The following is a 27,236-nucleotide window of genomic DNA, read 5'->3' as shown; positions in this document are numbered from 1 at the left end:
TGGCTATGTAGGCGTACGTTAGCCATAGCCAGATATTTAACGACATCCATTGTCACGCAAGTGAATAAACTCTTCTAAAACGGGTCTGGTTCTATTCGATGAGATATATAAATAGCTAGTAGCTAGGGGTGGGCAGGAGTAACATTACTCTATTTGGATGTCAGTATTAGTTCAACGTATAGAGTAATCATGTTTGTAACTTAAAGTTAATTTAGAGTCAGTATTTGAATGTTGATATGACTTGAAATGCCCATCCCTACTAGTAGCCGTGATTAATTATTTAAGGTTAGCTAACTGAACCTGAACTAATCTGAATGCTTACCTGTTCAGGAGAAAATTAGCCAACTCGGCATCTGTCCTTCTGGGCTCTTAGCTGTCTCCATCGTTCAAATGCTTCTCCAATATTGACATCCATTGTACTACATCTCTGGTCACGCAGCCTTTTAGAAGGATGCCGAGGCTTGTGTGGTCGGGTAGAATCAAACATCATCTCTGTTGGTCCAGTTGGTTTGCTCTTATCTGGCAACCCCGAGTCGCGAAACAGTACTGGAGAAATGGGCAGTGGGCGGAATCACACAGGTCAAAACACAGACATTCTGCTCCGGAAAGGAGAATATACTGGCTGTAGTATTGCTGTTAGAGAGAAGTCAGTATTTCAGTTTAGCATATTTCCTTAAACTGTGATGATGTATCATGTTTATTTTTAATGAACAATAAATGACAGTAAATGTATTAGAAACTGGATCCTTTAAATCTGCTGCCGGTGAGGTCCCTGGTCTGTGTGTGTGTGTGTGTGTGTGTGTGGCAGGTGGAAGCACCCTGTCCACACTGGTCTGTGTGTGTGGCAGGTGGAAGCACTCTGTCCACACTGTTCTGTGTGTGTGTGTGTGTGTGTGTGTGTGTGGCAGGGGGAAGCACTCTGTCCACACTGTTCTGTGTGTGTGTGTGTGTGTGTGTGTGTGTGTGTGTGTGTGTGTCAGGGGGAATCACCCTGTCCACACTGTTCATGTTCACCCTCAAGGGGACACACATTCATTACGTAGTTAGACAGAGACGATATAGGAGTACTGCACTAAGAGTGCTATAAACTCTAAAAGGCTCATTTCTAATGGATTGTATTCTCTTGTGCAGAGGACCTAAAGACAAACCCTAAGGTTGAGAAGAACAAGAAGTCGTACAGACCTTTCTCCAGAAGTTAACACACACACACACACAACCAATTATAGAAAGTTGAGGATGAAGTTGATCTAGACTTAAAGTCAGTATTGCAGAAATGTTGGGTAAGATTAATTCCATCAAACTCCTGTTTGCCTACTGTATGTACATGTGTACATTTCTCCATGTTGGTTTAGATTTTGTTAGATGACTCTTGCGAGAAACTGTAACGTTTTCTCTGATTGCGTTGCTCAGCTTTTGTACTTGGAGGATTGTTGGCATAGAATGGGGGTTTAAATAATAAAAACACAAATTAATATTTTGCATCAATCGTATTTTTTTTTTACCTACTATTTAACAGTGTTGAGTTCCTGTATATATGAACAATATTGTATAATTATCAATATATCATACCTTGCCGAGTCAGATTATAACAATAAAATTCATTACTCATGAAAATGTCTCATTTCATTCTCACTCCTTCAAAAAACATACTTTCAGAAAAAAAGACTGTTTCAAGAACATTTAATAGATTTATTTTTCATATCATATTCACGTGTGCCGCCAGAACTCCTTTAGATTTACTCATTTTATTCATAATTATATTCATCCGTTTGATCTTTAACTTGATAGCAATACTTCAGTTTAAAGCTTGGTGACATTTTAAGACTCAAAATGATGACAGCAAAACAGTGGGAAACGGAAGGCATGTCAGAATTCCACGTTTAGTTTTCTTTTCCCCCTTTTATTTCTCATCTTCCTCCCAGAACCCCCCCCTACTTTCTGTCCATCTTGTGTTTCTCATGTCCCTTCATGGTTTTTGTAAAGTAGTTGGAATGAAGGGAAAAAAAAAAGAATAATTTAACAAGAAAATGTAAAAGTGCAAATAATAAATTAACCCTTTCTTCACCCCACACACCCACTCCCCGTAGTGTGCTTGTCACTGTTACTTCTCTGTGAGTGACAGCTGTAATATCCTCTCGTAGTGAGTTCGTCACGGTTACTTCTCTGTGAGTGACAGCTGTATTATCCTCTCCAGCTCCTCGTCCTCCTCCCTCCTCTCCCTGAAAGATGACACAAATGACCCGAGTTACACAAAAAAGTTTCACTTCATTTAAAGCAACATTATTCAATGTTTTTGAACTGTGTTAGGGGATGTTTTATAGCTAACTACTTTTTCATTACAACCTAAAATTCATCATCATGGTGTACGGTTAAGTAAGAACGAGATAATACATCAGTTTTCCCACAAGACAGTTTGTAGAAAAAAATGCATCCAAATACATCACAACAATTCAACAGTGTGCAAGCTAGCTAGGTAACTAGCAAAAGGCTAGTTTTAGACAAAAATGCCCCTTGAAGTAGAACTACCGTTTCCGAAATTTGTAGTGTAATTAACAGTTACACACAGGACAAAGGGGGGACATTAGTGCTAAGTTGTAGCTTGTGTTTAAATGACAGATATCTGGTCATAAGTGGACAAAAGTGAACAATAACTGAGTCCCTCTCCTCTGTTTCTCTGACCTGTCCACACACACACACACACACACATGCGCACGCGCACGCACACGCACACACACACACACACTCTCCTCTGTTTCTCTGACCTGTCCACACACACACACACACACACACACACACACACAGACACACACACACACACACACACACACAGACACACACACACACACACACACACACACACACACTCTCCTCTGTTTCTCTGACCTGTCCACACACACACACACACACACACACACACACACACACACACACACACACTCTCCTCTGTTTCTCTGACCTGTCCACACACACACACACACACACACACACACACACACACACACACACAGACACACACACACACACACACACACACACACACACACACACACACACACACACTCTCCTCTGTTTCTCTGACCTGTCCACACACACACACACACACACACACACACACACACACACACACACACACACACACACACACGCACACACTCTCCTCTGTTTCTCTGACCTGTCCACACACACACACACACACACACACACGCACACACACACGCACACACACACACACACACACACACTCACACACACTCTCCTCTGTTTCTCTGACCTGTACACACACACACACACACACACACACACACACACACACACACACACACACACACACACACACACACACACACTCTCCTCTGTCTCTCTCACCTGTCCACACACACACACACACACACACACACACACACACACACACACACACACTCTCCTCTGTTTCTCTGACCTGTACGCACACACACACACACACACACACACACACACACACACACACACACACACACACACACACACACACTCTCCTCTGTTTCTCTGACCTGTCCACACACACACACACACACACACACACACACACACACACACACACGCACACACGCACACACGCACACACGCACACACGCACACACACACACACACACACACACACACACACACACACACACACACACGCACATACGCACACATACACACACTCCTCTGTTTCTCTGACCTGTCCACACACACACACACACACACACACACACATACACACACACACACACACACACACACGCACACACGCACACACTCTCCTCTGTTTCTCCGACCTGTCCAGCTCCTCCTGCTCCCGGCACGACAGTTCCATGGCGATGCGTAGCTGCTCGTCAAAAGTAGTCGCCATGCCAACAGCTCCAGGCACCCTGGGCTCAGCCAGTGAGGAGTACGAGGGCGGGGAGTTGACGGAGGGGTGCGGGGGTGAGCCGGACGCAGGGAGCTCAGGATCCGTCCCCCCCTCCCCCTCTTCCTCTTCCTCCTCCTCCTCCTCCTCCTCTCCATCTCCTCCACCCAGTGAGAGGGACTCGTGAATGGCTCTTTAGGAAAACCAATTAGAAGGAAGGATGTGAATTGTTAAATGTGCACTGGCGTATGTAGGGCAAATGTGCTTAAACTCAAGCGTCTTTTAATCCTGTGACACTTCTGTATTGAGCAACCATCCGTGCCATCCTGCCACATGTGCTTACCTCTCCAGCTGAGGGTCGTCCTCGTAGAGGGGAGGCTGGGGACCCGGGCGAGTGTTGGTCAGGGCCTCCCATATGGTCACCTACACACACCGAACAGAAGGATAATAATAATAATAATAATAATAATAATAATAATAATAATTCATTTTATTTGTAATGCACTCTTCATTCAGAAGAATCTCAGAGTGCCAATATAGGGACAGGGACAATAGACCAGAGGAAGACACTTGCATACTTAAAGCACAAGAAACATCACAACACTATAACCATGATTATCATTCGCTTATCCTAAGAAGTGTGAATCAGTCTGTGACGATGTGACGTCACTACACATGAGTATGTGCTCTGACTGCCATACCAATGAGCCTGGCTCTTTGGCGTTGCGGTCAGAGTGCGTGTTTGGCACCCTGTAGACCCGGGTTCAAGTCTGGTTGGAGTGACACTGCTCTCCCTTCGCTACACAGTCCATTTACATTTAGTCATTTAGCAGACGCTTTTGTCCAAAGCGAAGGTACAAGGGAGAGAATAGCCAAGCTACTAGCAATAGAACCTGGTGTAACAATAAATACTACTTTACATAAGAAATATAACAAAATGAAATAAAAAAGAAAAAGAAGTGCAGAAATGTAACTGCTGTAATTGCAAGTTACGCACTAGTCGAAGTGCCAGTTAGGACGGGAAGTGCTCTCTGAAGAGTTGGGTCTTCAAAAGCTTCTTAAAGGTAGAGAGGGACACCCCTGCTCTGGTAGTGCTAGGTAGTTCATTCCACCAACGTGGAACTACAAATGAGAATAGTCTGGACTGTCGTACTTGCACAGACGGCAGTGCCAAACGACGCTCACTAGAAGAGCGCAGCATCCTGGGTGTCCAGTCCAACATCAACACAAACACATTATGGCATAAGGGGAGATACGGAAGACAATGAGATATTCTGGCCATTCGAATGACTGCGGTCGCTCACCTGGTCGCTCTCGGTCCCCGCGTCCAGTAAGCTCTGCTGGATAGCAAACTGCAGCAGGTTATCATCCTCGTCTCTCATTGGCTCACTGCGGCCTGGCCCAAGAGTCGTGTAGTCCGGGGGGGGCTCGAACACGGATGGGTCCACCTCACAGTGGAACGGGGGTGGTGTTTGGCCTGAGGAGAGGAACCAGGCTTGAGCGTGTCACATGCGTTCAATAATCATTTCCTAACAAAATTAAGGATCGAACAGTGTGATCAGTCCAAATGACACCCAAACCTAGAGGAAAATCACATGTGTTCAATAAAACTGTGTGCTGAATCATTTCCTAACCAAATTAAGGATCGAACAGTGTGATCAGTCCGAATGACACTAGAGGAAAATCATTACATTGACTTACAAGGATGTATACACATTTTTTACATTTACACTGATGGCACACTGCACATCAGGAGCAATTAGGGGTTCAGTGTCTTGCTCAAGGGCGCTTCGACAGGGAATTGAACCAACAACCTTCTGATTACTAAACGACTCCTCTACCTCCTGTACCACTGTCGCCCAAATCACACATGTTGGGAGTGCTTACCAGCTTCACAAGCCTCAGTTGGGGAAAGTACCGTGATGGAGCTGACCGGCTCATCACAGCCGCAGAGGTTACTGAAGGTCACCCGAGCATTCAACACATGAAACAATGGGATCTCTGAAAGAGACGAGAGCGGAGAGACCAGGAGACACATTATCAATAACGTCAGCTGATCACACTCGTGGAACATCTGTGAGACCAGGAGACACATTATCAATAACGTCAGCTGATCACACTCGTGGAACATCTGTGAGACCAGGAGACACATTATCAATAACGTCAGCTGATCACACTCGTGGAACATCTGTGAGACCAGGAGACACATTATCAATAACATCAGCTGATCACACTCGTGGAACATTGGTGAGACATGACCCCTAAGTAGGACATGACACCTAAGTGACCCCTAAGTGACCCCATGACCCCTAAGTAGAACATGACCCCTAAGTGACCCCATGACCCCTAAGTAGAACATGACCCCTAAGTGACCCCTAAGTAGACGGTGCGCTGCCTCTCACCTATCTTCACCGGGAAGCCTGGCGGTAGGCGTAAGGTGATGAAGTCACGAAGTTTGGCAAAGTGAGCGTTGGAGATGGCCATGAGGTCAATGATGGGAGTCACCTGCTCAGCCAATGAGAGAGGATGTGCTTCACTCAACCAGAGGTGGGCCTTAAATCTGTGCCATACAGAGAGGGAGTGAGGAGAGGAGAGAGAGAGAGAGAGAGTGAGGAGAGGAGAAGAGAGAGAGAGAGAGAGAGAAAGAGAGAGAGAGAGAGATACAGAGAGGGAGTGAGGAAAAGAGAGAGAGAGAGAGAGAGAGAGAGAGAGAGAGAGAGAGGGAGATACAGAGAGGGAGTGAGGAGAGGAGAAGAGAGAGAGAGAGGGAGGGAGGGAGAGAGAGAGAGAGAGAGAGAGAGAGATACAGAGAGAGATACAGAGAGGGAGTGAGGAAAAGAGAGAGCAGTGACAGAAAGATTAAGAGGTATGAGAGTAACGTAATAGTAATTTATTTTTGGTTGCTGTACGCATGCGTTTCTACAAACAGTTGTGTGTGTGTGTGTGTGTTTGTGTCCACACTTCTGCACTTTGCTGGTGAGCTCCACAGGTCGTCCGATGTCTCTGCCATTCAGGAGGAACTCGGGGTCAAAGTATTCCTCCGCTGTGATGTCCGTGGGGTTGTGCGGACTCGCGCATTGAGACACTTGACTCTGCAGCAAAAACAAATCCACTTGTAAGTACACCAGTACATCCTTACGTTACTATGTGACTGTATGGTCCTCACAACTATTTTTTTATCTCTTAACAGCTAACCTGACTTGTGAGTTTTAGATTTCAATCAACATCTATGCTAAATACGTCTATCCATTGTTAGCCCTTACACACAGGTTGTGTGATCTTTGTGTGATCTAGCTGCTGCATATTTTAGACCACTTGTAACTTATGAAGTATCACTTAATAAGGGTCGTATCACTTCATAAGGGTCGTATCACTTCATAAGGGTCGTATCACTTCATAAGGGTCGTATCACTTCATAAGGGTCGTATCACTTAATAAGGGTCGTATCACTTCATAAGGGTCGTATCACTTCATAAGGGTCGTATCACTTCATAAGGTACAAGTGGTCCAGGATGTGGCAGCTAGACTCTTAACTAGGACCAAGATGTTTGAGCCCATGCCACCTGTTTCAGCAGCACTGCCCTGGCTCCCAGTGAGGCTCAGGATTGATCTGAAGATCGGATTGGTTGTTTTTAATGCTGTGAATGGACTAGCTCCAGCATATATCTCCAACCTCCCTCTAATTTTAAATCAAAAAGAGTTGTCGTGCTTTTTTGCAGTCATTGGTCCCACATTATGGAATTGTCTCCCATTTTATGTTAGATCTACTGCCTACTTGGAGACTTTTAAAACCAGATTGAAAACTCATTTTTATACCCTGACCTGGTTTCTGACTAACTGAGGCATTCTTTGAGCTGCATTTAGTTCAGTCTGAGGTTACTCTTTTACTGTTATTTGTCTTAGCCGCCTTCTTTTTAGTTTCTTGCTTTTCATTTTTACTTATTTTACTCATGTATATTACTTTTAGCTTTTTATCGCTTATCTCTTAGTCTTTAATTCTTTCACTTTTATTGCTTAAATAAGATAATAAGAGCCAAATAAGAGCACTGAATGCATCAGTCTCTGACACTAATGGGGTAGGGAGGCAGAAACAACGGCGTGTTCCACTTTTATCAGTGACACCCCAGAAAGAAGGGCAAGGGCATCGGTCTAGTCACACAAACACAAGGAAAACATTTAGTTGCATTTCATGGTTTGCAGTGTCATTCTCAAGAGAAGTGAAAAGGGATACTGGATCACTGTACATTCAGCAGAATGACATGTGCTGCATCTTACACTCGGTCTAATGTAGCAGAGCCGTGTGGTCGGGTGGATTCGTCCATTCAGAGGACAAACTTGACTGTATATCTAGATCACCAACACACATATTAACCTGACAAAACTACAGCAAGCCTTTCAGGTCATTTTGACAGCAACAGTTCCGTGGAACATCCCCACATAGACTCCATTCCATGCCAAGGCTCTTTTGATGAAAAAATAACACGCACTTTTAATTAGGCTGCTACTCTGCTACTCAATATTAGTGAGGTTTCTGGCCATCTCCTGACCGAGGAGTACAAATGAACTCACCCCATTCTGTGAGACATGCTGCTCTGCTATACCCAGAAAGGACTGCAGAGGCGTCTTGGAACCTGAGAGAGGAAGGAAGGAAGGAAGCAAGTGTTCGGACTAATCTACAGGTACAAACACAGAGATCCATATTATGAACACTGCTTAGCAACACATACCTTTACATCTAGACTTGTCTTGGTCTGACAGATGCTCTGTTCGAGAGCGTGTCACCAACTCCACATTGCTGGCACTGTAAACCTTATAGAAAAGGAAGTCCAGGTAGGTCAGATATCTATGGCATAATCATTTATTAATGCATACTTGAGGATGCACACACACTACTGTTCACAAGTTTGGAATCACTGAGCAATTTCCTTGTTTTTGACAGAAAATCATTTTTTTATCGATTCAAATAAACTCAGATTAATGGGAAATGTAGTGTAGCCATTGTTCCTGTTGTAAAGGCTGTTTCAGATGGAGATGGTAATCTCATTTCGAATGGAAGATCTATATACAATGGGCTTAATAAGTCCACTAATGCCACCATCACTCCAGTGTTTCAATGGCACATTATTTTAGCTAATCCTAATTATCATGTTTGAAAGGTTAATTAATTAAAGAAAACCCTTTTGAAATGACATTGTCCGGGCTGAAGACTTATGTTGTTTATGCAATAAAAGCGGCCTTCTTTGGGCTACTTGAGTGGTCTGAAGATGGTCAAAAAGAAAGAGCTTTCTTCATGATTCTGTTATTGTTATAAGAAATTAAGGCTATTCCATGCAAGAAATTGGCAAGAAACTGAAGATATCTTACAAAGGTGTGCACCACGCATCACAGAACAGCACACACCAGCTTTAACCAGAGTACAAGAAGAAGGGGGGTGGCCCTGATGCACATTCATTTTAATGGGATTAATTTTGCGCCTTATTTGATGGATAAAATGTTTGTTTGTTTTTCTTCTGGAAATCATGTCATGTTCTGGGTGATTACAAACTCTTGAAGGGTAAAGTATAAAAATAACAAATCAACTCAGGAAGAGAGTGCTTCTTGAACTAAGTAAAGCACTCTTTTTTGTTACAGTCACTATAGTTACACATTCTCTGGGTGGTTGTCCCCCTTGGTGACTGTTTCTATGGTTACCTTGGCTTCATATCCACTGACAACCTCCATCTTCTCAGAGCGCCAGCCCCAGATACCAGACTTATTCCTGTAGCGACACACACAACACATTAAATAACACATCACTCTTTCTTAGGTTCGTAAACACACACACACACACACACACACACACACACACACACACACACACACACACACACAACACATTAAATAACCACATCACTCTTTCTCAGGTTCATAAATACACACACACACACACACACACAACACATTAAATAACCACATCACTCTTTCTCAGGTTCATAAATACACACACACACACACACACACACATCCCCAAACCCATTACACAAAAAACCTGCAGGAATGGAGTTTTTAAAAAGCAGACCAGTGAAATCGAGGCCAGCAGCCAGCCAGACAGGCGTGTGTGCAACTACCTCTCGAAGGCAATGTTGCGCGTGTTGAGGTGTGTGGAGACGATCGGAGAGGTCAGCCTCTGTGCTGTGTTCTCCTGCGAGGGCAGCATGGCGTCCAGCAGGGAGGAGGCGTCGCGGGGAGAGAGAGACAGTGGCTCCGTGTACACCACCTGTTTGTCATGGTCAACCTCCATGACCACCGCACCACTCTCTAAAAAACACAAACCACCACAGACACATACTTACGGTCAATGTGAACATGTGTAAAATAAAAGGTAAAGATTGAGATAAGATGGAGACTAAGATGGATCACTTCACTGATATACTAATTTACATTTAGTCATTTAGCAGACGCTTCTGTCCAAAGCGACGTACAAGGGAGAGAATAGTCAAGCTACGAGCAATAGAACCTAGTGTAACAATAAATACTACTTTACATAAGAAATATAAGTCGAAGTGCCAGTTAGGACGGGATATTCATCTGCATAAGTCATTCTGTTCATCAGCACCAACCTCCACCCTTGAAGATGTAACTGCGGTGACCCTTCAACCAGGTCATGTGCTCAAAGCCCAGCAGAGTGGTGTCCACCCTCAGGCACGAGCCACTCTTCCACACACGGTACACATCACTGGGACACACCTTGGACACCAGAGGAACTGTTGACCGACAGCCAGAAAAAGAGGGGAGGTAAGAACATACTTTTATTGTGATCGATCCTTCAATTATGGCCACAAAATCAATTCTCCAGGCACTCAATCTCCTAGTCTAGCAGTACATGCATTCAAGTACACACTGTGTATGCTGCTGAAATACATTTAGGGCCTGCTGCCTTTGGGTGCGTCTGAATTGTGCTGATGTAGAAGAATGCCATATGAGTATGAAAGACAGTGACGTGACAACCCATTTCTTCTTCATGATGGCTACTTCACAAATCGAACCTGGCTCTAAACTGGTTTGCATGAGTAGCATACACTTGAACTCGCATCAGTAGTGTTACGAGAGTGTAGCCTGGCGTATACACTTGAACTCGCGTCAGTAGTGTTACGAGAGTGTAGCCTGGCGCATACACTTCAACTCGCGTCAGTAGTGTTACGAGAGTGTAGCCTGGCGCATACACTTCAACTCGCGTCAGTAGTGTTACGAGAGTGCAGCCAGGCGCTGTCCGCCACTGTGGTGCTGAAACGGTAAAAGGAGGTTGAGGGGCGATGGTCATACGGGGAGATGGTCAAATATATTATAAGAGAAGTAGGTTGATGGAAAACTCACCCCAACTTGTGAACTCCCACTTCATCTCCACATAGAAATCCTTGGCCTAAAAAAAGGTACAAATGCACTGTGTATTAAACACATTCAGCACAGACACTTCCACAGACGCACGTACGGGCATGACCGCCAACACATCGGTATATTCTGATATTTGAGAGATACACCTACTTGTCGCAGTTTGCTTAGTAGTTCAGGTATTCCTGCCAGCCTCTCGGTTGCCCTTCTGTAGTCTCTGTACTGGAGGACCAACTGCACCAGCTCAGGATCCCCCGTGCTGACCGCGTCCTGCAACACTAAATACACACTACTTCTTTACAACTCTGATAAACACAAGTCCTGAACTGTGACAACGCACTTCACAACAAATGACACATAAATTATTTTACAGCACAGCAGCCAAAGTAACACCAAATAGTGCTAGAAAAAAAAAACAAGCTGGAGATAACAATATACCCGTCCAGTTCTGCGCGTTACAATGCGTGGGATCCGCATTGTATCTGAGCAGCACGCGCGCTGATTCGAGGTGTCCCAGGCAGATGGCGAGCTCGAGCGGGGTCCGCCCGCGTGGGTCTAGCCGCTCCAAATCTTGCTGTTGGACACACACACACATGGACGCACGCGCACAGAACACACACACACACACACATGCACTGGATCAAGCTAACTGGAAGATAAACATATCTCCTGCAATAACCACGTAGAGCTGACGCATGTGGTCACCACATGAACCATCCAGCGTCCAGACCAAGCATTCATTACCTGTTTACTCTGCAACTCCCGGCCCAGTTCTTGGTACTGATTGTTCCACACCAAATAATGCAATGGAAACGCTTCCTGGGCCATTATACAACAGCAGGCGTAGTCACGTCCAGTAATGATCCAGGTGACACGGACTCCTCGTTCAGGTCACCAAGTCAATGGTTGGTAAAACATATAGTGCAATCACCACCCACCTTTCTACTCGGGCAAGAAAGCCTGTACAAGGTATGAGCTCGTGGACTACGGGATGCTCTGGCTTGGTTACTACGAAGCTATGCTAGCTAGCCTTCTATGCTACCAGAGCAAAAGACAAACCAGTGCGTCTATTTGTAAATGTATTAAATAGAATAGTAGAGAGATAATTGCCAACAGGCAACGACATGTGAGGGTAGAAGTACCTTGTCTAGGTTACGAAACTGTAACCACATTTAACGTGCAGGAGTAGACTGCAAGTGGAGCACACTGAGGAGCAAAAATGTAAACAGCTAACTAGCTAACAGTAGCTCTGTGCACTGGTGCAATATAGGCAACCAGCAAGGAAATCTTCAAAATGTAAACAGCGTTGATTCACACTAGCTACACAACGACACAATGCCTTTACTTAGTCCTTACCATCATGACTCGGTTAGTTCGCTAGCTGTCACTTGACAATGAAGTAAGTTTACGTTACTTCCAACCCATGTCTCCATGTTAGCAAGCTAGCGGACCTAATTGTAAACGTTTAGACAAGCAGTCATGCTAGCCTCTAGTTGGAAAAAACGTTTCAAAGCACAAAAACGAGTGCAGTCACTGATATTCAAGATCACAACTAATCGATCGATGTCAGTCATTGGTTTGGTGTGCTAGCTACTTCTCCGTCTCCATGCTATAGTAGACAAACAGGGAGCGGCCTTATTTCCATTTTGCATCCAGGTCGCTCGAGTAGGCAGATCCGAGAACAGAGCTGTCAGTGAAGGATGGGTTCTTCTGTTATTTAGACGGTAATAATGAAAGAAAGCCTTGCAGTGGCGTGGTCTCGTATCCCCTAAACAAATCACCTTCTGATGAATGTTTTTTAATCGTGCAATGGTCCAAACATGGTGTATATCGCCGGGGGAGAGGCTTCTCTCTCAAGTTACAGAGACTAACTGCATGCATTATTTATTTATTTATATTAGTGACGGTCAGCTTTGGTTCCAGGTTATAACAACTGCACTAGTGATGTTACATTCGCGCACGAGCCGAGTCTTTTCAATTGGCTCTTAAGTACGAACGACGGGGCCGATTCTTTTTTATCGTTGTACACACATTTCACTGCCCTAAATCCACTCTACTCCCCTTTACGTGAAAAATGAGAACCTGCCAGTCACAAGAGGTAGACATTGTTGTGTTAGGTTCCTTAAAGGCAGAATGGGGAAGATTTGTCTGCTGCTGTTAGTAAACACACCATTCAAAATTGGCCCTTCCTCTCCGGCTCAACAAGCGAGAAAGAGCGTGAATAAAGAGCAGACATATATGCGGTTACATATGCAGAGCAATCTGACAGCAAAGAGGAACTATGAGAAAACGACAAGATCTTTTTATAGTACTAAGACAAGGAATGGACTGCACCTTAGCAGTAAATATATCTGTCTGTGAGCGAGAGTAACCCCTGCCCCTTAAACAAACAAATAAAACAACGACGACGAGCCGGCTCTCGGAAAGGAATTGAGCCATAAGGTCCGGCTGCCTTCCAAGAGCCGTTATTCCATCACTAAACTGATTGTTTATAAAAAAACAACGCTAGGACATAAATGGTACACTTCTTTGTTTAGTGACAACATTCATTCTTCACGGCATCACTTGTGGGAAAATAAACTGTATGTTTTTGTCCACCGTAGTATTTATTTTTCTTGAAAAAAAAAACAACAAAACAAAAAACAGAAAAGTGAAAAAGGCTTCTGAAAATAATGACATTGCTACAGGACTTCTTTCATACTAGGGAAAAGAATACATGTACACAAAAGTATATATTTATATATATTTATATCCTTTTTAAGATATTGAAGTGGAGCAAGGATGGATTTGGAGCCAAAAGCATTCCTTATTTATATAAAACTTGGGACGCATGAAAACAGTGGAAAAAAAAAAAAAAAAACTGGGAGTGAACTGATCTGAACATCCTCAGAAAAAATGACAAATGGGAAAACAAGGACATTTCTATTAAGAGTGAAGACTATACAACATGGACAGGGACCCTGTGGTTCTCTATAGAAAAACGGGATCGCAAAGAGGGATAGCACCTAGGTTTCTGTTTCTGCCCCTCATAGGAACCACTGGTCAGTAGCTTCCTCTCGATTGGCTATCGCACCATCTGTATTCCCGCCTCCCCATCACTAAATGGGGGCGTGATGTGCCTGCATGGGTGTATGACACGCCTCTCTCTCCCTGATAGACAGCCACATATTAAAGCACTTAAGACTTGGGTCATACCCCGACACGTACACATGCCTCCACTCCACCCGTCATAAGTTGACTTTTCCATCCATCCATCCATCCATCCTTCCATCCTTCTAACCAGCCATGCTACCAAGCTCCATCTCTCCTGAGTCTTTAGTTTCGTTTGTTATATTGTACAGCACCATATCCCTCCCTCCCCCCAACCCCTGGAAGTGTCTACTCCACCGCCGTCCTCTCTCTCATCCCACGGTCCTCTCATCCCCTCCCATCCCAAAATGCTTTGAGCCTCCATTCTCTTCCTCAGCTTTAGCTTTCCTCTGTCATACAGAGGAAAAAGACAGACAGACATCAACACACACACACACACACACACACACAGCCTTACATACACACACCCCCTACCCATCCCGCTCTTTCCCAACCCCACCCCAAAACCCTACAGTCTGTCCCCCAAGTGGGAGGGGCTTTATGATATCCTCTGGATGAGCTTGTCATCTGATAGGCAGTAGAGCGCGTTGGCGTTGACAAACAGTTCGGAGATGAAGGTCTCGCAGGCCTGACGCGACACGCCCTTGCTGTTGCGGAGGTCCAGCAGGCGCAGACATGACAGACGCTTCAGGTACGCCAGACAGCGATCCGACAGCTTACTGCATCCTGAGGGAGAAAAAGGCAGGAAACAGGGAGTCAGTCTATGAAATGATGATGCTGATTTACATGATAAACATGATATGGATGAAAGTCTCTGCTCAATCTAAATGTGCCCAGGCCACATTTAAGAGTCCTACAGATAACTCTATTCAACTCATTTCATCATCCCAGTTACTCTATGGTGTCACTTGCCTTGGGCAACAGGAGTGACTCTAGAGTGGGTTTCCATGGTTACACACGGCTTAACTCACACCTCAACGTTTCTGAACTTAACGTTACAACTCTAACGCCTAAAACTTTTGACTTATTTTATTCATTTGAGAGGTAAGCTTTATTGATACACCAGGTTTTTTTTTATTGCTCTTAGCTTAGACTGTTCTCTCCCTTGTACGTTGCTTTGGACAAAAGCGTCTGCTAAATGACTAAATGTAAATGTAGGTACGCTTGGCAGTGCACGCACCGGCGAGGTTGAGGTGTGTGAGTGTGTCGCGGGTGGACGAGCCAACGGCGGTGAGCAGGTTGAGGGCCTGGTCGGTCAGGGGGCTGTGGGAGAGCTCCAGGCGCGTCAGCTGCGGCATGTGGCGGATGATGAGCCGCAGGGTGGCCTCGCTGATCTCCAGCCCACACAGACGCAGGACCTGCAGGTTACGCAGCTGCGTGCGGTTCTCAGAGCCTGGGGATGGACAGAGGGAGAGGGAGGGAGAGGGAGAGAGAGATGGTGGAGAGCACACAGGAGGGAGAGGAGGAGACGGTGCAGAATATAAAAGGACCAAGAGAAATGGGGAGGAATTGAGAGAGTTGAGGGGATGGACAGAAAGAGGAATGAGTTAGTAAAAGGAGACATTATTCCAATATTTCATGACCTCATATTGAACATGTTGCAAAGACACATGGCCCTGGGATGAGCCGTGGTACCTGGGGGACTCAGCAGCTCTCGGATCTGGGCGTCTCTGATCCCTTCAGTCCAACGCAGGTCCAGGGAGCGCAGCAGAGGACAGGTGGTGGAGCTCAGGGCAGAGAGACACATCCAGGAGCAGCCGGACAACACCAGGTCTTTTAGGCCTGAGACAGAGACAACGACAACAAGATACCCATTGGAAATACATTTACATTTAGTCATTTAGCAGACGCTTTTATCCAAAGCGACTTACAATGTATACACATTTTTTTACATTTACACTGATGGCACACTGCACATCAGGAGCAATTAGGAATTCAGTGTCTTGCTCAAGGACGCTTCGACAGGGAATCGAACGAGCAACCTTCTGATTACTAAACGACTTCTCTACCTCCTGTACCACTGTCGCCAATAAATCCTAGGCATCTTTGGTAGGTATGTGCAACATTAAAGAGAAGGCTTCAATGAGGGCGTGGGTGACGCAATGTGTGTGTTACCTACCTGGTAGTCTGTTGATGAGCCAGGTGAGCTGCTTCTTTGAGATGGCTGTCCAGGAGAGGTCCAGGGAGACGGGCTGGCGTTTGATGATGCCCGAGAGCGCCTGGGCGCTGAGGGAGCGGCAGCGGTTCAGGTCGATCTTCACCCACAAGCGCTTGTCACAGCCCCTTGACACGAACACATTGGAACAGGATCAGAACATCATCAGAACGCATTCTGCAATCTCTATGTCCTCAGTCAGGGATACCAAATCTTTCTGGAGATTTCCAGGGTATTGAGTTGCAGTCCTAATATAGTACCTGGCCCTTATAACTCTGGAGGACTTGAGCCAAATCAGTGGTGTTATAAGGCAAATTATGAGGCAAATACAGGTCTCTGCTTTTGAGGTAAAAAAAAAAAAAAAAAGACAAAAATCTGCAATGGGACCTCACAATTCTCAAAGAATTTAGATGCACACAGAAGTTCTGATGCGGTACTGAAACACCCCGTGTAGATGTTCTAATTCTAAGTTCTGATGCGGTACTGAAATACTCAGTGTAGATGCACACAGAAGTTCTGATGCCATCAGAACTCTAAATACCGACATGCACTAAACACTTTATTGACTACAAGTCACATACCATCTCAGTTACCTTACACATGTGCATAAACAAAGCTGTCTGTGTTTATTGTAAAGCACCTCAGGGAAGTACTGTTGATGTATTTATTGAAGTACTTTGGTCTATGCCACCGCACTTTGTTCTACTCTTAATGTATATATATATATATTTTTGGGCTGTTCCTACTGTTTTTGGATAGTTGTAGTATTGTTATGTTATATGTTGTTGTTGTGTTATATGTTGTCCCTCGTCACACCAACAGGAGAAGCACTCAAAATGTCGTTGTATAAATACAATGACAATAAAGGGTTTTCTATCTATCTATGCAGTACTGAAACAAAAGGGCAGAACTCACCACTTGTACCAGCTCTTGCAGACGGCCATGCAGACGCAGAGCTCGGCCTGGCTCAGGTACCGGAACACGGACACCCACACCTCCTTCTCAAAGCCCGGCCCACTCCCTCCGTCCCGGGCAGAGAGCTGGAGCGAAGAGTGTAAGGAGGAGGACGATGATGAGGAGGAGTGGGCGTTGGTCTGCCAGTGTACCCGGGATCCTCGCCCCGCGGTGCGGCCCGGGCCGCTGGATAAGGGCTTCTCTGGGCGTGCAGAGCGTGGCGCCGGCGTGGCCGGATGAGGGCTGGCGTGGGAGGCTCCGTTGCGGAGGGGAGGGCGGAGCAGGGAGGCGCGCTGGACGGAGGGTGGCGAGCGGGGCGTCATGGCAGCCTCCAGCTTGGGGACGATGGCGTTGGGGTCACGGTGGCCACGGGACACCTGCTGGAGTTTCACAGTCAGGCAGGAATTCTGGTTCCGTGCCTCGTCGCCCAGCAGAACAGCTGCACTCGGTGGTCCCGGCCTACTCCCCTCCTCCTCCTCGTCTTCTTCCTCCTCCTCCTCCTCTTCCTCCTCTCCATCGTCTCTCTCCCCTCCACCATTCTTTTGCTCTCCTTCTTCACTGTCGTCCTCGTTGTCGTCCTCCTCCTCCTCCTCTTCGTCCTCCTCCTGTGTCTGTTCCTTCCCTCGTCTGGCCCGCTGCTGCTGCGGCCGGTTCTCCTTCCTCTCCTCCTCTTCGTCTTCCTCGTCCTCGCTGTCGTCGGCCGTGTCATCCCGTTCAACTCTGCCGCGCTGCATCTCCCCGCTGCCCCTCTCCGCACCTCCTCCTCCTCCTCCCCCTCTCCCTCCCCCCCTGAGCCTGACGCCCCGGCCCCTGCCCCGGCCCACAGGCGTCAGGGTGGGGATCTGTAAGGCCGACGCTCCTCTACCTCTGGAGGCTCCGCGGCCCAGCCCGGTCTTGTCCCCGCCCCCCCTCTCCGCACTGCGCTGGCGCAGGAGCTTAGGGGAGAGAGAAAGAGACGACGGCTTCTGAGACAGAGACAGGTAGACAGGTAGACAGCACGGACAGAGACAGGTAGACAGGTAGACAGAGACAGGTAGACAGGTAGACAGACAGCACGGACAGAGACAGGTAGACAGGTAGACAGCACGGACAGAGACAGGTAGCACGGAGCAGACATCATTTAAGTAAAGAGGAGAAGAAGAAAACACAGGAGAAGGGGGAAAAAGAAAAAAGAAAGAAAAGAGAGAGAGGGAGGGAGAGAGAGGGAGGGGAAAAAAGACTGTAAAATGAGATGATGAATAAGCTTTTTTTTTCTGAGCATGTTGCATTATACAGCCCAGTGTTTGTCCTGAATGTACAGGTCATGAATCTTGCCAAATGTTCCTCACTTCCAAGCTGAAGTGGGCAGGAATGGTCAAGATGACCAATATGGGAAGATGGAAATTCATGGAATACTGGAGGATGAAAAGATGCAAAAAAAGACAACAGAACTCACCGACTGCAAGATCTTATTTCGCTCCAATTTAATCTGTGAAAAGATAGACCCCGTAAAAAAACGTCATACTTTATAGAAATGGCTGTTTCCTTTCAGTGTCATCAGGGTTGTATGCATGTGCAGCTTTAGTATGGAGTGTGTCCATGTCTGTATGTCCATGTAAGTGTGGGAGTGAACCAATGAGATGCATCGCCCTCACCCTCTTCCTGAGCTGTGGTTCCAGTGCTGTATGTATGTCTGTGTGTGTGTGTGTGTGTGTGTGGCCCTCACCCTCTTCCTGAGCTGTGGTTCCAGTGCTCCAGCCCTCTTCCTGAGCATGGAGTGTGCCTGTAAGTGTGTGTGGCCCTCACCCTCTTCCTGAGCTGAGTATGTATGTAAGTGTGTCCATGTCTGTGTGTGTGTGTGGCCCTCACCCTCTTCCTGAGCTATGTGTGTGTGTGTGTCCCTCACCCTCTTCCTGAGCTGAGTATGTATGTCTGTGTGTGTGTGTGGCCCTCACCCTCTTCCTGAGCTGAGTATGGAGTGTGTGTGTGTGTGTGTGTGTGTGTGTGTGTGTGGCCCTCACCCTCTTCCTGAGCTGTGTGTGTGTGTGTGTGTGTGTGTGGCCCTCACCCTCTTCCTGAGCTGAGTATGGAGTGTGTGTGTGTGTGTGTGTGTGTGTGGCCCTCACCCTCTTCCTGAGCTGAGTATGGAGTGTGTATCTGTGGCCCTCACCCTCTTCCTGAGCTATGTATGTATGTGTGTATGTGTGTATGTGTGTGTGTGTGTGTGTGTGTGTGTGTGTGTCCCTCACCCTCTTCCTGAGCTGTAGTTCCAGTGCTGTATGTCTGTGTGTGTGTGTGTGTGGCCCTCACCCTCTTCCTGAGCATGGAGTGTGTATGTGTGTGTGTGTGTGTGTGTGTGTGTGTGTGTGTGTGTGTGTGTGGCCCTCACCCTCTTCCTGAGCTGTAGTTCCAGTGCTGTATGTCTGTGTGTGTGTGTGTGTGGCCCTCACCCTCTTCCTGAGCATGGAGTGTGTATGTGTGTGTGTGTGTGTGTGTGTGTGTGTGTGTGTGTGTGTGTGTGTGTGTGTGTGTGTGTGTGTCCCTCACCCTCTTCCTGAGCTGTAGTTCCAGGGCTGTATGTAAGTGTGTGTGTGTGTGTGTGTGTGTGTGGCACTCACCCTCTTCCTGAGCTGTAGTTCCAGGGCTGTATGTAAGTGTGTGTGTGTGGCCCTCACCCTCTTCCTGAGCTGAGTATGTATGTATGTATGTATGTATGTATGTATGTATGTATGTATGTATGTATGTATGTATGTATGTATGTATGTATGTATGTATGTATGTATGTATGTATGTATGTATGTATGTATGTATGTATGTATGTATGTATGTATGTGTGTGTGTGTATGTGTGTATGTGTGGCCCTCACCCTCTTCCTGAGCTGTAGTTCCAGGGCTGTATGTAAGTGTGTGTGTGTGTGGCCCTCACCCTCTTCCTGAGCTGTAGTTCCAGGGCTGTATGTAAGTGTGTGTGTGTGTGTGTGTGTGTGTGTGTGTGTGTGTGTGTGTGTGTGTGTGTGTCCCTCACCCTCTTCCTGAGCTGAGCTGAGTATGTATGTGTGTATGTGTATATGTGTGTGTGTATGTCTGTGTGTGTGTGTGTGTGTGTGTGTGTGTGTGGCCCTCACCCTCTTCCTGAGCTGTAGTTCCAGGGCTCCAGCCCTCTTCCTGTTCTGCTGTTGCTGGAGGAGCAGCCTCTGGGACGGGGGCGGCAGGCGCCTGGACGGGGTCAGGGGTCGCCTTCCTCTGCGGCCCTCGCGTACCCCGATGCCCTCCCGGTGGGCATGTTTGGCTGGTGGCACCGACGCGGAGACCCGGGCGCCCAAGACGGCACTGCTTTTATCTTCATCATCATCACTACTACTGTTGCCAGACTGAAAAGGGTAAATGAGTTAAGTAATGATCACCCCTTTACAACAATCAAATGCTGAATATATGAGAGAGAGAGAGAGAGAGAGAGAGAGAGAGAGAGAGAGAGAGAGAGAGAGAGAGAGAGAGAGAGAGAGAGAGAGAGAGGTTAGGAAAGAGGACAAAGACAGCAGAGGGGTGTGGGGAAAAGCTACCTCGGTTTTCTTCTCCTGAATACATCTGGGACACTTCCAGTAACTGGGCAAGTCCATATTAATCACACCCTCTCTCGGTTCCTGAGCAAACACAAACAGACACGCTGGCTTTAAATCACACATCCCAACCCGCAGGCCTAGCTGAGGTAGAGTATAGTTAGTGTGTGTGTGTGTGTGTGTGTGTGTGTGTGTGTGTGTGTGTGTGTGTGCTGTACCTTGAGGCACTCTGGGTGTGTGATCTTGGCACAGGCAGAGCACTCCATAAGTGTCGGGGTAGAGTTCTCCCCGTCGGGGTTGCCCTCGCCACACACGGTACACACCGCAGAGTTGGGCAAACCCGGCTACACACAGCAAGAAAGCGTGGGGAAAAGAAAAGACAAATGTAACATTTTAAAAGATGTTTAAGGCTCTCAGTGATCCGGCAGCAACTTGACTGCCTTCACACAAACACACAGATACTGCACAGCCACAGCTCGACTTGATTGACAGGCAAGCCCACAGGACTAGAGAACTGAGCCCAGTGTGCGGTGTGGTGCGGTGCGGGCAGCGGCGCGGGCGACGGCACTCACGGTGTGACAGTGGCGCAGCAGGCAGGACTGCTTGAGGCGGCCGGGCCCGCCGAACTTCTTCATGTCGCGGCAGAAGATGCAGTCGCCGCACTCGCTCCGCAGGCACGCCTCGCAGCGCTTGCAGCGCACCCGCCGCCGCCGCAGCGCCTCCGCAGGCCTCCGGGGGGCCCGGGGCCCCGACAGCTTCGCCGCCGCTCCGGGGGGCCGCGGCCGGTAGACCAGCGCAGGGGGAGGGGTGGGGGGGCGGTACCACGAGGGCTGTCAGGTGAGGAGAGAAGAGAAGATATGTTCACGGAATAGTGACGGACAAAGCTTTGACTGAGTGCATTTGTGTGTGTGTGTGTGTGTGTGTGTGTGTGTGTGTGTGTGTGTGTGTGTGTGTGTGTGTGTGTGTGTGTGTGTGTGTGTGTGTGTGTGTGTGTGTGTGTGTGTGCACACGTGTGCTTCAGACTTTGTATGCGTGAGTGACAATCTGTGCATCTATCCGTGTTGGAAAGTCCCTCAACAGCCAAGTCAGTAATAGAAAAGATGGCTTGTGACATATTTTTAGCTACACAATGAAAGTTTATAGTGAGTTTTGGTTTTCAAAAACAATAGTTTTTTTTTTTTTCAATTGCTGCCTTACTAGGTTGACTTTAATCCCACTCAGAAACTACCGTGGTGTGAGTGGTACGTCTCTGTGCCGCCGTATACTACCATCCCATTTGTAAACCACATATAAATGATGGACAATAGCAATTTGAATAATAATTGCTAATAAGGATTGCAAACCCATTCTTACCCGTCTGGGCCATTTCACGATGGGTTTTCCAGTGTAGGACAATCCAGGGTCATCATCAGCGTGTTCCTCAAGCAACGTCTGCACAACAGACACATAACATCAACAACAATAACATCACTAACCACACAACTTAGAATCACTACCCAGCTGTCTGTCATTAGACGAGTACAGCTTGCCACTCTAAGATTACAGTTTGAAAGTATGCGCTGTGCGGATAAGTATGCGCTGTGCGGATAAGTATGCGCTGTGCAGATATGTATGTACTTTTCCATCTAGCTCAAGTTTCAGTGGTGTCACATAACTGCTAGTTGCATGTGTGTGTCGCTGAGCAGGGCGGGGGCATGTGGGCATGTGTGCCACTCTCCCGTATGTCGTTGACCAGGCGGGGGCATGTGTGCATGTGGGCATGTGTGCATGTGGGCATGTGGGCATGTGTGCCACTCACCCGTATGTCGCTGAGCAGGGCGGGGGCGTTGCGGATGCCGGATGGAACGCACTTCTTGTGGGTGGGCAGCTCCTCCAGCTTGTTCAACAGGTGCCACAGGCCTTCCAGCTCCAGGGGCGTCAGGTGCACCTTCACACCCAGCTTACCAGCTGGAGACGCTGAGGCCTCTTCCTCATCCTCCTCCTCTTCCTTCACTTCCTCCTTCTTCACCTCCTCCTCCTCCTCCTTCTCTTTGTTGTCTTCCTGGTCTTTTTCTTCGCCCTCCTCCTCCTCCTCCTCCTCCTCCTTCTCTTTGGTTTGGCCATTCGGTTCCTGTTCCTGGTGGAAGTCTTCTCGTTTCAGGCCTAGAAGGAGGGAAGATTGACGGAGCAGCAACCATAATCTATTACCGAGAAGGCTTTCATGGCCATGTAAACACCATTTGACGGGAGCATACTGTTCAAACGTGTGTGTTTATCTGGGAGAGATGGAGGGGGCGGCAGTGGTACAGGGGGTAGAGAAGTTGTTTAGTAATCAGAAGGTTGCTAGTTCGATTCCCTGTCGAAGTGTCCTTGAGCAAGGCACTGAACCCCTAATTGCTCCTGATGTGCAGTGTGCCATCAGTGTAAATGTAAAATGTGTATACATTGTAAGTCGGACATATGTGTTTATCTTGGAAAGATGGAGGGTTTACTTACCAATGCCGAGCGACTGCTTCTGGAACTCCGGGGTGAGGTGTGAGACGTTGGTCAGGCAGTACAGGTACCTCTCCAGCACATACCAACACATCTCGTAATAGAAAGGGTAACGGAACTTAGCCGGCACCTGCCACAGAGAGAAATGAAAGAAACCAGGGAAGAGGGAAAAGTGTCACCAATTCAATTCAATCTTATTTATAAAGCGCCATAGCAATACAATTGTCTCTAGGCGAATCACCAGAACCCCTATAGCAGGTATAAACAGAGTGAAAGACAATATGTGAAAGGTCAAAGGTCAGACTGTAGGCCCACCCTTGTCCGGTCCTCAATACTATAAATGTTGAGCTGCATGGGAATGTTGAAGCTGTGAAGGAAGTTCCCTCCGAACACCAGCGTGTCCACTGGAGTGTAGACAGCATGGATCCACCCTTAAAAACACACACACACACGTAACAGTGTTACACAGAGGCATCATATGTAGAGAAGCCAAGAACTTTCTATGGTCTCCGGCAGCACTGGGCACCTTATTGGTTGAAACACAATAAACACAATGAATGTCATCATGTCGGCAAACTGTTCACACAGAGCAAATGTATGACACACACACACACACACACACACACACACACACACACACACACAGCTCTAAGAAAGTGACATGTTTAAGCACGGGTGACCGTGGGCATTTACCTGAGGGTATCATGAAAGTGTACCCCTGTTTGAGTTCGATGCGCTGGCACTGCGACGCTTTGTCACCCAGGAAGATGTCCCCCTGTTTCCCCGACAGCACCCAGTTCTCGTACAGCTCCAGGTTCTGGGGAGTGGGTGGGATCAGCCAGAACACCTAAACAGAAAGCCACATGAGCAGTCAGCACTGAAGCCTGGGCCTCTTCTCTGGTGGGTTCTGCATGGAAGGAGGATGGCAACGTTTATTTTTGAAGCACCGGAAGTGTTTACATGCTGTAAAGCAGGGGTTTTCAACCAGGGGTCCGTGGCCCCCTGGTGGTCCGCAACGGCATTGCAGGGGGTCCGCGACATGAGCCTATGTTGAGCAGTTCACCATTGACTTTTTTTATTTTTATAAATATACCTGGGCCCGTCGACATATTTATGTCTGAATAGCCAAGTCGCATTGCCCAAAATACTGATGTAGACTCATATTCAGCGAAGAAATTACACTGACAAGTATTATAGGCAGAATATGTGTGCGGGGGGAGAGGGCGTGGCGGCGGCGGCAGTTACAAACATGAAAAAGAAGGGTACGGGACTAAAATGTTTTGGGAATCACTGGCACATCAGTGGGCCGAGGATTACTTTCTAGTCAGAATGGTGGTCCCTGGGACAAAACCAGTTGAAAACCCCTGCTGTAGAGGTATACACACAAGATGCAGTCTGTGCAAAGGTTTTAGACACTGTTATTTTCTACCATTGTTAGCATTAATGTGTCAAAAAGACATTTTGAAAATAGTTAAGCATTCCAGAGAGACACTTATGTCCCGTTAAAGAAAGAAAAGTAACAAAGTAACGGACCACGTTGCAGATTGAAAACTAAAAGGTCCTCAGCTCAGAACTGACAGATAGTCAAAACCCACTGAAGAACCGTTGCAGAAAAGTTCTGCAGAATGCTTGAGAAAAAACTACCTGCCGAGTACCTTAAAAAAAAAAAAACTGTCCAAGTGTACCTACAGGCGAACTGATTCTGTTTTGAAGACAAAGGGAGGTCGAACCAAAATGTTGATATTATTTTGTTTTGATTTTTTAAAGCATCCCCACATTACAACATTTTCTCACACGTGCCTAAAGCTTTTGAACAGTTCTGTGTACGACACAAACAAGTATATGTGAACCAGCCCAACACTTCCCCAAAGTGTACAATTACATTGATGTGGCAAAGACACAATCCTCCCACACTACATAATGTACTGTAGACTCTCTCAATGTGATAGATAGAGAGATAGATAGATAGATAGATAGATACTTTATTAATCCAAAGGGAAATTTAGGTCAAATGTGCTCACCTTTCCTCCTCGTAGGATGTGGTACCAAACAGAAGTGCCACCGAAATCAATGTGGAAGTCAGTGAAGGAGCCCTCGACACTCATGAGACAATACCTGAGAGAGATTAAAGACACTCATTAGACAATACCTGAGATTAAAGAAGGCGGGAGAGAGCTGTAAGACACCTTTCACCATGCACCTGGGTACAACGGAATTAGAGAGTGAGAGTGAGAGTGTGTGTACGCTCCATGACCTGTCATCGTATGGTTTTGTGGATTCATGCTGTCTTTGTGTTTTGTGTACACCAGTCCATTAAGTGACACAGCATAAGAAATGCTATGACGAACAGCCCTTACACAAGCAAAGCAAACTGTCCAATTCCCATGACAAACCCTTCTCGTAACACATGTCACTATGCTTTTCAAATGTCAAATTACAATATGGCTAGACCTTACTCATTGAATTGCACTGTGCATTTCACTCAAATTTACATGGACTGACATATTCAATGGACACACAAAAAATACCTTTGGTGTTCACCTGCCTGCCTAACTCACACTAGGAGTGACTGTGATGTCATCTATAGCTGCTGGACGATTGGTTTCACTAGTCTGTTTTGGGACTCACTTCTGTACTTTTGGGTATTGCATGTCTATTATGGAATTGGTCGAATCCCGCTGTCTCTCCTTCAGATGGCGCGGCCACATGTTGTCCACCCAGTCGATCACGTCCACCTGTGGGAGACAAGCTTTCAGTCAGACACACACACACACACACACGTGCAAACAGGATGGGGGAACTGGACCTGTGGCTGAGTCTAGCACATTGGTGTGTGGCGGAGGGCAGTGTACCGATGCGGGCCTCTTGACCAGGTTCTCCAGTTTGGTGTGACTGAACTCCAGGCTGATGACATTGTAGAGCTTCTCCCTCTGGGACGGCGGCGTCTCGTAGTAACGCCTCCACTGGCCCATAGACATCTCGATGCCCTTCTGAGTCGTGACGTCCATCACGTCAATCATCCTACGGCTCCCTAAAAAACAGGCCAGGGGGAGGCACAAGCACACGGGGATTTGAACAGGCAGTCAATAATGTCACTCTGTCTTCTTTTTCCTTTCTAGGTCGTTTTTTTTTCTTCTAATTCTCATGTAAAGTAGTATTTATTGTTACATCATGTTTTTTATTGCTCTTAGCTTGACTGTTCTCTCCCTTGTACGTCGCTTTGGACAAAAGCGTCTGCTAAATGACTAAACGTAAATGTAAATGTTCTCAGATTAATACTGAGTGCATAGTGTCCAAGAAAGGTCTTCTTTAGCGGTACAGTAGTAGGGAGAAGAAGAGCGCACAGTGGCCTGTGTGGCAGAGCACCATTTGTGAGGGCCAAAGTAAAACTGTCCCCAGTTGATGCAACACATTGCTGAGGAGCAAGAACCCAGAGTGGTTGGGAGACTTGCCTACAAACAGCTTCACGTCGCTCACACTGAAATCCGGATCTGGCATTCTGTGAAACAGAAAAGAAATAAAGAATAAACCCCTAAAATCATGCATCACCTCTGATTGTAGGAGTTAGGAAGAGAAAAAAACAAGAGAACAGGAAAAATCCCCTACTGGATTCCGAGGCCGTCTGACTTCTCGAAGACCAGGGGCTCTCGGAGGCCTTCCCTCTGGATGTACTCGAAGGTGAAGTCTAACGCAAGACACAAAACCAGACAAGTGGTGAGCCCATGTTTTAGACATTTTGGTTCATGAGAAGTAGCACTGCATTGCTTGGGTCATTTCCTCACCTTTCCCCT

The 27,236-nt window shown here is 46.8% G+C and overlaps 3 protein-coding genes across 5 annotated transcripts in view; 1 reads left to right on the top strand and 2 right to left on the bottom strand.

The window, feature by feature from the left end:
* LOC105910972 (signal-transducing adaptor protein 1) overlaps positions 1-1,479 on the top strand; it is a 6,764-nt gene extending 5,285 nt beyond the window's left edge. The window contains exon 10 of the mRNA XM_031558108.2: positions 1,132-1,479. Coding sequence (XP_031413968.1) covers positions 1,132-1,199 — 68 coding nt within the window. The 3' untranslated portion in view covers positions 1,200-1,479. The remainder of the gene's footprint in view (positions 1-1,131) is intronic.
* A 184-nt stretch (positions 1,480-1,663) lies between these two features.
* Positions 1,664-13,730, bottom strand: LOC105911513 (ankyrin repeat domain 13 family, member D). The gene is made up of 16 exons (XM_012840331.3): positions 11,984-13,730; positions 11,678-11,813; positions 11,393-11,517; positions 11,225-11,270; positions 10,471-10,614; positions 9,979-10,168; positions 9,563-9,629; positions 8,599-8,680; positions 8,441-8,502; positions 6,833-6,963; positions 6,274-6,431; positions 5,759-5,872; positions 5,176-5,348; positions 4,215-4,294; positions 3,801-4,064; positions 1,664-2,219 (listed from the first exon to the last, which is right to left on the bottom strand). Exons 1-16 carry the CDS (start codon positions 12,065-12,067, stop codon positions 2,156-2,158), a joined length of 1,920 nt encoding a protein of 639 aa, XP_012695785.2. The 5' UTR covers positions 12,068-13,730; the 3' UTR covers positions 1,664-2,155.
* Positions 13,731-13,826: 96 nt separating this feature from the next.
* LOC105910963 (lysine-specific demethylase 2A-like) lies at positions 13,827-27,235 on the bottom strand. Of its 3 annotated transcripts, XM_031558100.2 has the most exons (21): positions 27,228-27,235; positions 27,052-27,130; positions 26,898-26,944; positions 26,298-26,476; positions 26,074-26,180; positions 25,467-25,560; positions 24,139-24,292; positions 23,761-23,876; positions 23,449-23,575; positions 22,772-23,115; positions 22,327-22,404; positions 21,546-21,803; positions 21,192-21,317; positions 20,977-21,057; positions 20,542-20,787; positions 18,874-18,906; positions 17,400-18,403; positions 16,449-16,612; positions 15,965-16,111; positions 15,510-15,722; positions 13,827-15,055 (listed from the first exon to the last, which is right to left on the bottom strand). In XM_031558100.2, exons 3-21 carry the CDS (start codon positions 26,941-26,943, stop codon positions 14,868-14,870), a joined length of 3,705 nt encoding a protein of 1,234 aa, XP_031413960.1. In that variant the 5' UTR covers position 26,944; positions 27,052-27,130; positions 27,228-27,235; the 3' UTR covers positions 13,827-14,867. The 3 variants fall into 3 exon arrangements, with proteins under 3 accessions (XP_031413960.1, XP_031413961.1, XP_031413962.1); XM_031558101.2 differs by lacking the exon at positions 27,228-27,235 and having other exon boundaries at positions 17,400-18,400; positions 27,052-27,126; XM_031558102.2 differs by lacking the exon at positions 27,228-27,235 and having other exon boundaries at positions 17,400-18,373; positions 27,052-27,126.
* Between the last annotated feature and the right edge of the window lies 1 nt (position 27,236).

The sequence above is a fragment of the Clupea harengus genome, chromosome 20, assembly GCF_900700415.2.
Source record: "Clupea harengus chromosome 20, Ch_v2.0.2, whole genome shotgun sequence".
Lineage (NCBI taxonomy): Eukaryota > Metazoa > Chordata > Actinopteri > Clupeiformes > Clupeidae > Clupea > Clupea harengus.
The sequence above is the reverse complement of the archived record's forward strand: the minus strand, read 5'-3'. Positions and strand labels throughout refer to the sequence as shown.

What these genes read in the sequence shown, in the direction of transcription:
- LOC105911513 (XM_012840331.3), bottom strand. Translation starts at nt 12,067, where the DNA reads ATGGCCCAGGAAGCGTTTCCATTGCATTATTTGGTGTGGAACAATCAG. An exon ending in AGCATGTCTCACAGAATGGG is followed by an intron (nt 6,964 to 8,440) that starts GTGAGTTCATTT and finishes TTTTTGCTGCAG; the next exon opens with AGTCAAGTGTCTCAATGCGC. An exon ending in CGGGGACCGAGAGCGACCAG is followed by an intron (nt 4,295 to 5,175) that starts GTGAGCGACCGC and finishes CGGTGTGTGTAG; the next exon opens with GTGACCATATGGGAGGCCCT.
- LOC105910963 (XM_031558100.2), bottom strand. Translation starts at nt 26,943, where the DNA reads ATGCCAGATCCGGATTTCAGTGTGAGCGACGTGAAGCTGTTTGTAG. An exon ending in TGGTCAAGAGGCCCGCATCG is followed by an intron (nt 26,181 to 26,297) that starts GTACACTGCCCT and finishes TGTCTCCCACAG; the next exon opens with GTGGACGTGATCGACTGGGT. An exon ending in CACTTTCATGATACCCTCAG is followed by an intron (nt 23,877 to 24,138) that starts GTAAATGCCCAC and finishes TGTGTTTTTAAG; the next exon opens with GGTGGATCCATGCTGTCTAC.